Here is a 14749-nt window from a genome sequence, read left to right on the forward strand (position 1 = left end):
GCTTTTATAAATAAGTCTTCAAGATCAGCAAAAGACTTAATAGAATTTTCCAATAAAAGAGAATACCATGTTAGTGCTCCTTTTGTGAGTGTTTCTCCAATATTTTTTGACCAGCACCGACTGAATTTCTTGCTTGGTTAAATTGTTACCTTTTATGCTAGTTGTAAATAGCTGTTACATGATCTCGTGGGTCGGTTGTTCCATCATTCTTTAGAATATCAGGAATCTTAAACATTTTTGGAATCAGCAAGGGAGCGACACTTGGCTTCTAGGGCTGTTGAGAATACTTAGCAATATCCATTCCTTTAATCATAGGTGGCACACCAGGTATCTGTTTTATGCAATCATTCTGCTCATGAGATGCTTCTACAAAGTTAATACTAAACTTTGTAAATCAAAATTACTTGGGGTACCTGACCTTCCATCGTGAGATTCGCTGGGAGTTCCTCCGATGCCTGAATTAGCAAGCCTTGAGCGTGGATTCTCTATGGTTGCAGTGTTGTTTGGAGGTGGAGTTAGTGGTGCAGTTGGTAATCCACTAACGAAATTTTGAAGGGCATTGTTGACATGTTCTGCAATTAGCTGTTTTAATGCATCTTCAGCAGTCTGATCGTCCCCTTGTTGATTATTCTTATGTGATGTTGATCTTTGAGGTGACCCCTCTCGGGAGTGTTGGGGAGAATTTTGTGGTGAAGAGATTGGAGTTTCATTTTCTTTTTGATTCTGTTGGTTCTGTTGGTTTTATTGGTTGTTGTCATTGGCAGTCGACATGGTTGTTTGACAGAAAAATAAATTTGGAAAGTAAAACGATTATCAGATTCTCGGTAACAGAACCAATTTGTTTAAACAAAAAATGTATATTTCGGTCATAGCCTATTATTAGAAGATCTCGGGTTACTTATAACCAAGAAATTTCGTACTTTCCCAATTATATGAAAGGAAAAGAACAAAGGTAAGTAAGCAAATAACTGATTGCAAAGTCTAAGAAAAGAAGAAAAGTAAAGTGAATATATTCCAATATTTTCTTAGATGCCTTTATAAGTGAAATTCTCTTCCCTTATATAGGAATTTACAAATGTAACGTTTCCTCTCTTTTATGGCCCAATCATTATGAACATTAATGACATTAATGAACCGTTATGATTAGCAATAGTAACTGTTTATGGAGATTCTGTAACGGTTCCAATTCTTCTTCCTCATTAATTAGAGGTTCGTGAATATTCCCTACAAAAAAACAGCAATTAGCGACGGATTTTAGCGACAAATTGTGTTCCGTCGCTGATTAGCGACGGATTGGCTACGGAATAATAATTTCGTTGCAAAAAAAGCCAAAAAATAATTTGTATCTAATATAGCGACGGAATAACGACGAAATCGAAAATTAGTCGCTAATTCTTGGCGCTAAATATTGGCGCCCTCAATTTACCTACGAATTTAGCGACAAAAGGTAAGCGACAAAATTTATTTTATGACAGCGATGGATTTAGCAACGGAAAATTTATCGCTAGACTTAATATCTTTATCAAAATATTATAAAACTCTTTGCTACGGAAATTTCCATCGTTAATATATTTTTTAATGAAAAATAATGTTATTTTATAGCGACGGAACTTTATCCGTAGCTAATCCGTCGCTGAAGACACATGAGAGCGCAAAATCAAGCAGCTGGGAGCAAAATTAGTAGAAGACACACGATAAGGGTTTTCAAGAACAAGAGCAAAAATCAGTAGCCAAAGTGAATCTAAGGTTTGTAGATGGCTTTGTTTCTTCTTCCGAGCCAAAGTGAATCTAAGGTTTGTAGATGGCTTTGTTTCTTCTTCTGTTTCTTATGCTTAGTACTAATTTTGGGTACCAAAAAGATAAGCCACCGATTTGTATATTATCAAGTATGATTTTCTATTGGGGTATTTAAAATTTGATTTTCTTTAAATTTTTGGAACAACACTTGAGACAGTTCTTGGTTTTGTATTTGTGTGTTCAAAAATTGATTTTTTGAAGTTGTTTTTGTAATAAAATTTCTGGATTTTCTGTATGGGATGTAAAAAGGGTTGTAGCAATTAGTGTCAAGAGTTGAGGGTTTGCAAATGCTTGTAGTCCAAATAAACTTGAAAGGTTAAATTGTGTAGAGTTGAGGAGGGATGATAAGTCTAATAAATCAAGACGAGGGCTATGAGTTACCGGATCAAGTCCCATTCTTAGAAGCCTTTTTCTTATGTGAGTGTTCCAATAATATATGAAACTAATAGATTTCTCTGTGTGTATGTGTTTCTATATGTGTATGTGTCTCTCCAATTTGTAGCAAATGTGTATGTGTTTCTCTGTGAGTATGTTTTTCTCCAAATATTTATTCATTATATTTTTTTTAAATTTATTTTTCTTTTGCTCACTATTTCTCTGCCAGTGAGGTTGTAAGGGCAGATACTACAGCAAAAATCAGTAGTCAACGTGAATCTAAGGTTTGTAGATTGTAACAGATATGTTTTACAATTAGCAAGACTATGTTTCTGTATTTGGGTACTCTCTATTTGCTGGAAAGTGTTGAATTAACATTTTTGGGAGGTTAAAGACTTGTAATTTTTTGGAGCACTACTGTGAGTACTAAAAGTACTAAAATTAACGATGATGATGCTTTGGGTTCAAGCTGGATTGAACACCTAGTTGATGTCAATCTTCTAGATCCAGAACCTAAGGTTTGTTCTTTAAACTTTAGTGCTAATGTCCCGCATCTGACGCGCTTCTATGCTGACTAGAGGTTATGGTCTTCAAATTTATTTTCCCAAGTGGAAAATTTATGGCATCTTTCCTTGATAATATTCAAAACTTGCCCCCTAGCTAATGGAAAGAACAATTTATTATTCTATCAGTTATAGTTTATGTCTCTTTGTCTCTTTCTTCTTTCTCTTGCTACTAGATTTTCACAAGAATTTAAATCAAAAAGATGTGGTTCTAAAAAATGTATACTATAATTTATCGTTTATTAACATAATCGTCAAAGTTTCTTAATTTTTTTTTCCGACATGTACAGTTTCGTAATGGGATTTGAATTATCCGGAATATTACTGGGGCAATTTCTAGTACATGAAATGGAGTATCATTTTACAATGTTAGAAATATAATATAGAAACTCCTAGTTTATATGAGCTCTCATGGGCTACATGCTGTCAGATGTTGGACTTATTCTTGAGAAATGCTAATTTAGCTTACACTTGAACTGACAGCAATGAATGTATATTTAGTTCACTTCTTGCTCCATCTTAATATTTTTTGCCATAACCCTTTCTTAGTCTCTTTATTTGTGCTTCTGTTCCATTTTATTACTTTGTTCCTCTATTATGTCGAGCTGTGTAGGATCTGCTTGTTGACACCCGATTTCTTTTCTTATTATCTTACTCGTAGAAAAAAAGAAGTTTGATTATCCTGTTTTGTTTCTATATTAAATAGGAACATGGATCATTTAGAGCGTGCTTGGATGTACGAGAGGTTGGATGGACGAGGGGTATAAATTCTAATTTTGTAACTGGCGTGGATAGCTTTCTCCTGTTTGCACGTTCTCAGCGAAATCGCATAAGTGGTGAGAATGTTCGATGTCCATGTAAAAAATGTTGCAACATTATATACATGGATGTTGAAACTGTTAGATTGCACCTTTTTAAATTTGGATTTGTTGAAAACTATTCTGTTTGGAAGTATCAAGGGGAAAAAGATGTGACTGGTGTGACGTCTTCTAGCAGTGATCTACATGGTGGTGTTCAACCTGCATTAGGATATGACAATCCATACCGACAAATGGTTTTAGATGCAGCTGGACCCAACTTTGGTCAGGGTTCTAGTTGGCAATCTTATAGTAATACTGAATTTGAGTCATCTCATCATTTTGAGCCTTCAATGGAGGACGAGGCTAATCCTTCAATGGAAGAGGAGCCTAATCCTGAGTCTCAAAGGTTTTACGATTTGCTAAAGGCCGCTGGTATAGAATTGTATCCTGGTTCTTCCCTCTCTCAACTCGCAGTAGTTTCTAGGATGTTAAACATTAAAATGGAGAACACTTTATCACAGAGGGGATATGACCAAATGATGCCATTGATGAAAGAGGCTTTACCTGAAGATAACATAATGCTTGAAAGTTATTATCAAACCAAGAAGCTAGTGCGTAGCTTGGGTTTGCCGGTTGAAAAGATTGATTGTTATAATTCAGGATGTATGTTGTATTGGGGTGACGACGAAGACCTCACATCTTGCAAGTTTTGTGGCTACGAGAGGTTTAAACGTCGTGTTGGTTCTTGTAAGAGGAAATTAGTCCCTTATAAAAGGATGATAATTTTCCTTTGATTCCTAGATTACGAAGATTATATGCATCTCATGCTACAGCCGGTGACATGAGATGGCATCATGAGCATATACAGGAGGAGGGGGTAATGCGTCATCCATCAGACTCTGAGGCTTGGAAGCACTTTAATGAAACTCATTCATTTTTTGTTGCTGAACCAAGGAATGTGAGGCTGGGATTATGTACTGATGGTTTCCAACCATTTGGTCAATCAGGAAGAAAATACTCTTCGTGGCCAGTGATTATCACTCCATACAACTTACCTCCTTGGATGTGTATGAAAGAGGCGTACATGTTCTTAACTGTCATTGTTCCAGGGCCAACCAATCCTAAATAAAAAATAGATGTTTTTCTACAACCTCTAATAAAAGAATTGACCTTGTTATGGGAAGAAGGTGTGGAAGCATTTGACATCTCAAAAAAGCAAAATTTTCAATTAAGGGCGGCTTTGATGTGGACAATAAGTGACTTTCCAGCTTATTCTATGTTATCAGGATGGAGTACTGCTGGCAAGTTAGCATGTCCTTATTGTATGAAGGAAGCACAATCTTTTAGATTACGTCATGGTGGGAAAATAACTTGGTTTGATAGTCATAGAATGTTTCTTGACCAACATCATCCATTTAGGAAAGATCGTAAAAACTTTCTTAAAGGTCAGACTGTAAAAAGGCTACCACCAGCACTTAGAACGGGAGAGGAAATTTTGAACTAAATTAGTGAGTTAGGGCTAAGAAAAGTAACAGAGGAAGATGCACAAGTAGTTAATTCGAGACTGTAAATCTTGTGGATGGAAAAAGCGAATCATCTTTTGGGATTTGCCTTATTGGAGTTCTAACATGATTCGGCATAATCTTGACGTCATGCATATTGAAAAGAATGTCTTTGATAATGTATTTAACACAGTTCTTAATGTTAAAGACAAAACCAAAGACAATCCCAAAGCACGTTTGGATATGCTAACCTATTGCGATAGACCTCAGTTGGCAAAGGATGCTAGTGGAAAATATCCCAAAGCTGCATATACAATAGACAATGAAGCAAAAGATATCTTATTTAATTGGGTGAAAGGTTTGAAGTTTCCAGATGGGTATGTTTCAAATTTGGGTCGATGTCTAGAGACGAACTAGTCTAGGTTATTTGGCATGAAAAATCATGATTGCCACGTGTTCATGCAACGATTAATGCCTATTGCCTTTCGTGAACTACTTCCTAGTAATGTGTGGCAGACACTTACAGAATTGAGCCTATTTTTTAAAGATCTTACTTCGACCACTCTACGAGTGGTTGACATGGAGAGATTAGCAATAGACATCCCACAGATCTTGTGTAAGTTGGAACGTATATTTCCACCGGGGTTCTTTAACTCAATGGAACATTTGCCCGTGCACCTGCCATATGAAGCAAGAATTGCTGGACCTGTACAATATCGATGGATGTATCCTTTTGAGAGGTAAATTTAAAACTTCTATGTCATAATAGTGACAAATATGCTACACATGACTTTTTAATTTAACGGCTATTCATTTATCTATTTAGGTACCTTGGAAGTTTGAAAAAAATGATTGGGAATAAAGCTAGTGTTGAGGGATCTATTTGTGAAGCATACTTGATGACAGAGTCAACACAATTATTTTCTCATTATTTTGAGCCCCATGTCATTACACGTAATCATAATGTGGACCGGAATGATGATGGTGGTGTTGTGGAAGATCATAAAGGAAATTTATCAATATTTACACATCCAGGTCGACTATCGGGAGAAACAAAAAAGAGGAGTTTAGCCTTGGAAGAAATCAAGGCTGCCCAAACTTACATTCTACTAAATTGTAAAGAGGTTGAGCCATTTGTAAGGTAACATTTGAAAGTTATACTTGCTTAATATAACAAATATTCATATAGCAAAAGCACTAATTTTAACTTATTTTGTTGCAATGAAGTATGTACGTGGAACGTTTACAAGAAGAATATCCAAATCTATCTCAGGATCAAATAGATGAGAATCTCGAAACATATTTCTCTATATGGTTCAAGAAATATGTAAACCTCAAACAATAATTTACTTTTATACAATAATGTACATAAATTGACTTGTTAAATTTAACTAAGTCTCACAATTTTTTAAATAGGTCCGAAGCAACCATATTGAGAATGCATTCTTGCGTAGCCTTGCTCATGGACCATTGATAAGCGCGATATGTCATTCAATGTATTTTGTCAATGGATATAAATTTCACATAGAAAGTCATTGTAGCGCAAGATCAACAATGAACAGTGGAGTTTGTATATCGGATCCAAATGTTGGTGACTACTATGGTCGGATACAAGAGATTATACAAGTAGAATACCGTGAAGAACCTTTAAAGAATATTGTATTATTCAAGTGTGAATGGTTTGACCCAACGATGAATGTTGGTGTTAAAAAGCATAATCAATACAAATTGGTGGATATTAACCATCGCCGTCGATATAAAAAATATGAACCTTTTATTCTTGCGATGCAACTCAAGTGTGTTATGTTCCTTATCCTAGCAAGAGAAAGGACAAGGAGGATTGGTTAGCTGTATTGAAAGTTAAACCTCGGCATGTTGTTCAATTACCCGATGAGGAAGTGATGGCAATTTCATATGCGAATCTCCCCTTCAAAGTTGAAGAAGTTGAAGATTATGTGATAGATATGAACATTGTCGTTGATGAAAATATACTCTTACATGATCCAAATGGGGGTTTAATTGAAATGGATGAGGATGTTGATGATGAATTATTGCTAGATCATCATGAAATTGAAGAAGAAGAAGGAAGAGTATGAAATGGAAGATACAGAGGATGATGAGGAAGATTTTGTAGAAGAAATAGATAGTGACTAGTGTGTTAATTAAAAATATGTTGATGTATCTTACTATGTTTTGTTTGTTGTAATCTAAGTTGAATGCTATCTGCAAGAATATATCTATATTTATTGCTTTTCTTTGATGTCTAACTTCTCACTCATTTCCCTAAATTTATCACTTAATATAAAATTAAAAAATCTAGCAGTAATTTTGGCCCAATTCTTGACTTATACCAATGTTTTCTGTTTGCAGGGACTTAATTCTTGACTTATACCAATTTATGACTCTAATTTGCTTACATGTAATTTTTTTGTAGATATGACTCGAGGGAGAGGCAGAGATAGCATAACTCGTGGAGACAAGTCTTCAGTTAGGGGTAGGGGTAATTCTACTATTCGTGCAAATATGCCTTCTGTTCCCATTCCCATAATCAGTCCTCAACAAGGTGGTACGAGCTCTTTTATTGGGCAGAATCACATAAATCAAGTACAAACTTTAGCTCCTAGCAGTATGACACCCGTTCAAACATCAGGTCATGGTAGTACCCCAACTATCCATTCTGAATCATCTCCTAATACACCTGATCAGAGTAACCCAATAGGTGAGGGCATATCTACTCAAAGCAACACAATTGGCGAAGGTGAGTGTGCCAGTAGTCACGGGCAGCGGACACTTGTTACTCTTGCTCCTACAGGGTTAGTCCATATTTTTACTATTATTTTTTATATAGAAATTTTGATTTATGATACCCCTTCAACTATTGTCTTCAAATTTTTTCAGGTTAGAACCTAGTGGATTATGCTCGACGAAAATATTTAAATCTTTCAAGCATGAACTTGATCACAATGGAATCAATTGGAAAAGTGTCTCTGACGAGATACAAAACTTTTATTGGGGAGAATTCAAGGTATAACTTCTCATTATATAATGAATTTAGGAAGTGTATTAACTCTTATAAATAAGATATTAATGTTATTACTTTATAAAATTATTTCAGAAGAAATTCTATTTGTACTCTTCCATTGATAGTGCAGTGAGGAGCCAATGGGAGAATAAGGCATCAATAAGGTACAAAGATATCATTTCCAAAATGAAAACTAAAAAAATTAGGCCAAGAGGTGTTCCAGTAGAAGTGTGGGAAAGTTGGGAACAACTTTGGAAAGATCCCAAGTGTGTTGAAAAGTTAGAAATAAATGCAAATAATCGTCGTGGCGGTAGGGGTGGAGTCTCCACCGGGACTCACACAGGCGGCTCTGTCTCCATTGGGGAGTATTGCAAGAGACTTGTAAGTATATCGCAACCTTAACTTTATTGCAACTTTGAACTTAAAATTTCTTCTTGTTGGTGTTAAGAATTGCTTATAGTAACCTTAGCTTTCATTAGGGGTTATGCTTATAGTTTTAATCCAAGTAAAGCAGTGAGTTCTTATGTTAAAATGTTGCATTATGGTTTTGTTCATAATAATTATACATTTTCTTTTGTGATTAAAGCTTTGTCTAGTACTAAAGAGTACTTTTTTGGTGAAGCCTTGCATTGTTCAGTAATGAAATTTGGACATATGTTACACCTTCATATAGTAAATTCATTTTTACATATGTATGCTAGTTTTGGTTTGTCTAATGAGATCATGATTCTGTTTGATAAAATTCCTTAACCAAATATTGTTTCTTGGAATGTGATCATTGATGATCTTGGTCAAAATGGTTGTGTTTATGAGGTTCTTGGTGTAATCAATGAGATGTGTCGATACGGGGTTGAGCCTAACTCGGTTACATTTCCTGGATTTGTCTCATCGTGCTTGAAAACGGGTGATTTTGGTATAGGAAAGTTGATTCATTTGTATGTAATAAAGAAAGGGATATGCATTAGTGAGAATCTTGGAAATGGTTTGATTGATATGTATGCTAAGTTTGGAGATATGAAATCAACTAACAAACTGTTCAATAGGATAGAAATGAAGACAGTGGTAACATGGACTTCACTTCTTGTTGGTTTTATACAAAAAAGTGAACTAGAAAAAGCTAGTGTAATTTTTAATCATATGCCTGAGGATATTACTGGTTATAATGTTTTCCTTAATGGATATGCTGAGGCTCGTGATATGAGTTCAGCTGAAATGATCTTTAAAGCAATGCCAAACAAAGATTTAGTTTCTTGGAACACTATGATTATTGGCTATACTCATAAGTAATTATCTGTATTGTTTGGACATTGTTCAAGTTCTTGATAAGTGCCTTCCAATACTTATCTTTTTATGAGAAGATTGTTAGTTTAATGTAGCAGAGCAGTGTTAGTGATTTCTATGCATTTTTCTAAAAAAAACCTGTATGTTCGTCATTATCCCTTTACTGTGCGGGTGAAATAACTCAAATGCTGTTCTAAAGCTTTTAATTTGTTGTTATGCATTCTCTTTAATGATCTCAATCAGATATTCATAGTAGTCCGGAGTAAGCAATAAAAATAGGTGTTGTAAATAATATTTTCTTACAGCATTGAGGTATAAAATTTAAACTCTTTTCTGGTTACAGCAAACTCTAATATTCCCATATATAGTGTTTGCACAAGTTGCCATTTCTGCTGATACAATATAATAGCGCAGGCAAAATGAAGATATAGTTATTTTGTTATACAAGAAGAATTGATGACAAAGAAATAAATTTAGAAGTTGCGGTCAGTGAGTTCTCCATTTGAAGTATATCTGCGGTGTTGAATCATTTGAAGTATTGTCTCGGGTGTCTGCTTTTGGTGTCAAATTGTCATTCTTTAGTATAGGCGATTGAATCTGTATATTCAGCAATCTACAATGTACCTCTTGCACGATCAGTCTGGTATATCTTCAATACCCTTTAAGTCTGCTAAAATACTCTACAGTTCTTTTCCTGCCGTATGTGGTAGATAGTTCTAGCAAGTATCAACCTGTGTATGAGGATTGAAAGCGCCTTTCATTTGCATGTGATATGGTCCATTCAATTTCATCTCTATATCCTTTTACAGTTCTATTGATGCTCTGCCATACCAACAGCTTCCTTTATATGTTTGTTGAATAGTAGCATTAAAAGAACATAAGTTATGGTCTTCCCTTACGTCTTCACATAGTGGGCATATTATACTACGTTGCTGCCCCATTTACTTAGCATGTCTCTGTTGTAAAAGTCTTTTCTAGATAACTAAATACATTATGAATATCCATTTGGGACTACTTTGATTATTGCATAACAGTATCTTCCAGGTTGCCTTTGGGAACTCTCCTTTTAGCTTATCGTACATGCCTCAAATTCAATAGTTTTCTGTATTCAAAACCTATTCAGGAGATTGAAGAACCTTACTTTACTCAATTTGTCTTTGTACAGTGACGTGTATTTTTCATAGTTGGAATTAACAGTGACGTGTGACAAAACTTCTGGTTCTACTATAGTAATATTTTCATCCTTTTAAAAATAATTTTTTTTGTATAGGCCGTTGAAAAGGGTCGAGACCCAACACCAAGTGAATTACATTTGTACGTCCATACACATGGGCATGATGGAAAATCTTTTCTTGATGAGAAAGCTCGAATCGTTCATGTAAGTCCAATATTTTATAAACTTATTTACTACAATGTAAAAAGAGTATGAAAAGTATCCTCTCTTTTGGTTAATTAAATGCTCAACATTCTTAACCGTTTTAATTTCACTACATATTACACCTCTTTTACAAGAAAGGTATCAAGAAATATTACAGGAACAAACAAAAACTCAATCTGATATTGATCAATGGAAAGCGTATTATGAAGCCGCGGGAGGGGAAAAGAAGAGAAGAGTATATGGTCTTAGATCTCAAGCAAAATGCTACTATGGACCGAATCTTCGTGGCTCTTCTGGATCAGATGCTTCATCGTCAATACCACCTTCGAGTGCTCAATCAACATTGAACCTAGATGAGTTAGTGATGCATTTGATTCCTACACTAACAGAGCACATAGTTCCTGTGCTAACTGATCATATGCATCCAGTATTGACTGAGTGGGTGCGTGAAATGATTTCGTCACCCTCACTGACTTCTACTGACCGCCCATCAGATGTGGTACCAACAGTTCATGCTCCTCCTACTGCTACTGTTCATGGGGTTCATCCATCGGTTTCAGATGATGACCTTAACCCCTAAGCCTCGTATTTGGAAGCTTTTTGTTTTGAACTTTATTATTGGTGTTAGGGATAATTTGCACCTTCTTGGTTTGGAAGCTTTTTGTTTTGAACTTTATTGTTGGTTTTAGGGATATTGCGACGGATATTTTTTGTAACAAAAATAAATATATAAAATAACACTGTGACAGATTGCAACAGACGATTTTGGTCGCCAAATGAAAAGCTGAAATGAGTCTCAAAATATTGGCGACGGATTAGCGACCGACTTTCTATCGCAAAAGTATGCCAGCGACGAAATGCATTGTGAATTTAGCAACACAATTTTTTAATAAGGCGACAGAAATTCTGTCGCAAATTGTAGCAACGGATAGTGTTTGACGCTAGAACGTCGCTAATATTGCGACGGATTCCATTTTTCCGTCGCAAATAGCTTAGCAACGAGCAAATCAGCAACAAATGCTAATCCGTCGCTAACCCTGCTTAGCGACGGAAAAAGGCTATTTAGCGACGGATTTGGGTCGTCGTTAAATGCTGTTTTTTGTAGTGATTCCTCTTCTTACTGTCTTGATTCATTCAGCCTGTATCTACTGAATGATTTAGACTCGAGCAACTACATCCCTTCATCTCGTGAGTTATTTGCTCGTACCTCTTGTAACTCGTGCATCTTTTAATGTAATATTCCAGTTGTCATCTTCTTAGTGATCCACATAATATGCCTTGTCAGCCACACATAATTTCACGTGTCATATTTATTTTTACTTATACAGAGACATAGTCAAATAAATTTTAGTTAAGCAATCTTGCAGCTTTGCTCTTCAAAATGTAAACTCTGCTTTGTTCTTGTAACGACCCGACCGGTCCTTTTGAGCTTTTGCACTTTGATCGCCAGTTCTCGGGCATGACTTGCCTCGTGTGGTGTATTATGACTTATGTAAATCGTTGGTGTTGGGTTTCAGGTTAATCAGAATGAATTTAGATGAACAGTTCTCAGTTGAAGCTTGAAATTTGAAAGGTTTAACCAAGATTTGACTTGTTTGTATTTGATCTCGGATTTGAATTTTAATGGTTTGGTTAGCTCCGTTAGGTGATTTAGAACTTAGCAACATGATCGGAATGCATTTTGGATGGCAGTGGAAGGTTTAGGCTTGAATTGACGAAATTGAGATTTCGACGTTTTCCGGTTGATAGGCGATATTTTGATATAGGGGTCGGAATGGAATTCCTGAAGTTGCAGTAGCTTCATTATGTCATTTGGGATGTGTGTGCAATAGTTCAGGTCATTCGGACGAGGTTTGTTAGACTGTTTGATCGAATTTGGAATATGGAAATTTTGGAATTCTTAGGCTTGAATCCGAGGGTGATTCGATGTTTTAATGTTGTTTTCAGAGTTCCGAAGGCTGGAACAAGTTTGAATGATGTCATGGGGTGTGTTAGCATGTTTGGTTGGGGTCCCATGAGGCTCAGATAAGTTTTGGAAGAGTTTTTGGAAGATTTTGCCGTTTTGAGCATAAACATGTAATGATCCAAAGGTCCATTTTTAGTTCTAGAGATCGAAATTTGATTTCGAGACTTCCGGAATTTTGATAATGAAGTATAGGACTGATCTGGAAAGTTTGGTCTAATTTCATCAAGTCGCGATTGAGTTTTTGACACGAAACACAAGTTAATTATTTAACGAGAAAAATGGGTATTGAGCTGAGAAAATGAGCTCCGAATTGAGTTTAGACTGAAAGACTATGTTTGTATTATTGTCTGTGACTCATAGGAATAAGAATCATCGAATTCCGAGTTCGTATGATGGAGTTAGAGCCTTTTTAGTGAAAGAAAAGCTGCTGCAATTTTCTGGGCAATTTCTGCATTTTTCGCACGTGTGAACAGTGACCGCACCTGCGTGAATAGTACCCGTGTACAAAACATGTGAACAGTACATGAATAGTACACGTGAACAGTAAAAACGTATGAATAGTACCCCCGAAATTCCGGACAGTTTTAAGTCCAGCAGTCCGAGTTTTCTCATTTTATTTGACTTCCAAGCTCGGGTTTTGGGTGATTTTGAGCGAACAATCACGGTAATTCTTGAGGTATATCCCTTATGATCATTGTTAGTCAATATTATTGAATTATCATTGAATATTCCGGCTAGATTACGTGTTTTGAGGTGTAAATCGGGAATTTGGACCTAGGGATTTGAAAATAACAATTGATGGTTTGAAGGCCGAATTGTTGTCGGATTTTGGAAAAATTTGTATGGTTGGACTCATGGTTAGATGAGGTTTCATATTTCGTAACATTTGTCGGGTTCCAAGATCTGGGCCCCACGGGCGAATTTTGAGTGCAATTTCGGATTTTTAATGAAAAATATAGAATTTCATATGGAATTAATTCCTATAATTTTTATTAACCGAATCGAATTATTGTGGCTAGATTCGAGGCATTCGGTGGTCGATTTGAGAGACAAAGGCATCGCGAGCTAGAGGATTAGCCGGTTCGAGGTGAGTAATGATTGTAAATGATGCCATGAGGGTTTGAAACCCCGGATTTACACATCGTAGTGCTATATTGAGGTGAGACACATGCTGGATGATGAGCGCGAGGTCTTTTACTACTGGGGATTGTGACTTGGTCCATCCCGATTGATGATTTTATGCATATTTGATTGAAACTTATTTGTTATCATGATGATTTGGACTGATTGCCATACTTGGGCTTCGTGCCAATTATTTGAATCCTTCAGAATTTTTATCACTATTTCCTCACTGTTTTGACTTATATTTAAACTCAGTCCTGTTGATATCTTCTGATTTACAAAACTCAGCCGCTCTTACTCAGTTTTTTAAAATAAACTCAAATGATATTTCTAAATGATATTTTGGGCTGAGAGCTACTGTTTTACAAATGCCCGAGAGGCTTATGATGATTTCCAGACTGAGTGAGGCCAAGGGCCATATGTGAGGATATGTTGAGTGATTTGAGGCCGAGGGCCTGAGATACTATTTATGCCACGCGGTGGCTTGAGTGATGTCAGGCCGAGGGCCTGAGATACTGTATATGCCACGTGGTGGCTTGAGTGATGTGAGGATATGCTGAGTGATGATGCCACGAGGTGGCTTGATATAGCACTTGGGCCGTAAGGGGCCCCTCCGAAGCCTGCACACCCATAGTAAGCGCGGGTACCCATTGTTCTGAGTGATTGATACTATGCCCGAGGGGCTGATATGAGTGATTGTGAGGTAGCCCGAGGGGCTGGTACTATTCTGATATTGAGCCCGAGGGGCTGTTACTGATCTGATATTGAGCCCGAGGGGCTGTTACTGTTCTGATATTGAGCCCGAGGGGCTGGCACTATTCTGATATTGAGCCTGAGAGGCTGGTTCTGTTAATATTATGCCCGAGGTGCGGTTTGTTGTACATGTTTTGCCCGAGGGGCTGTTTACATTTCCATCATTTTGTTACTCACTTGTAAACTACTT

At 36.4% G+C, this 14749-nt stretch overlaps 1 protein-coding gene across 8 annotated transcripts; it reads left to right on the top strand.

The window, feature by feature from the left end:
• The first annotated feature begins 1597 nt into the window (after positions 1 to 1597).
• Positions 1598 to 11478, top strand: LOC107787500 (uncharacterized). 8 transcript variants are annotated; one of them, XM_075255788.1, is made up of 7 exons: positions 1605 to 1793; positions 3442 to 3571; positions 7472 to 7850; positions 7936 to 8062; positions 8153 to 8440; positions 10611 to 10718; positions 10857 to 11478. In XM_075255788.1, the coding sequence occupies exons 1-7, from the start codon at positions 1755 to 1757 to the stop codon at positions 10896 to 10898; spliced, it is 1113 nt and encodes a 370-aa protein (XP_075111889.1). In that variant the 5' UTR covers positions 1605 to 1754; the 3' UTR covers positions 10899 to 11478. The 8 variants fall into 8 exon arrangements, with proteins under 8 accessions (XP_016464576.2, XP_016464574.2, XP_075111889.1 ...); XM_016609086.2 differs by having other exon boundaries at positions 10876 to 11478; XM_016609087.2 differs by having other exon boundaries at positions 3442 to 3496; positions 10876 to 11478.
• The last annotated feature ends 3271 nt before the right edge of the window (positions 11479 to 14749 follow it).

This window comes from Nicotiana tabacum, chromosome 1 (genome assembly GCF_000715075.1).
Source record: "Nicotiana tabacum cultivar K326 chromosome 1, ASM71507v2, whole genome shotgun sequence".
Classification (NCBI taxonomy): domain Eukaryota; kingdom Viridiplantae; phylum Streptophyta; class Magnoliopsida; order Solanales; family Solanaceae; genus Nicotiana; species Nicotiana tabacum.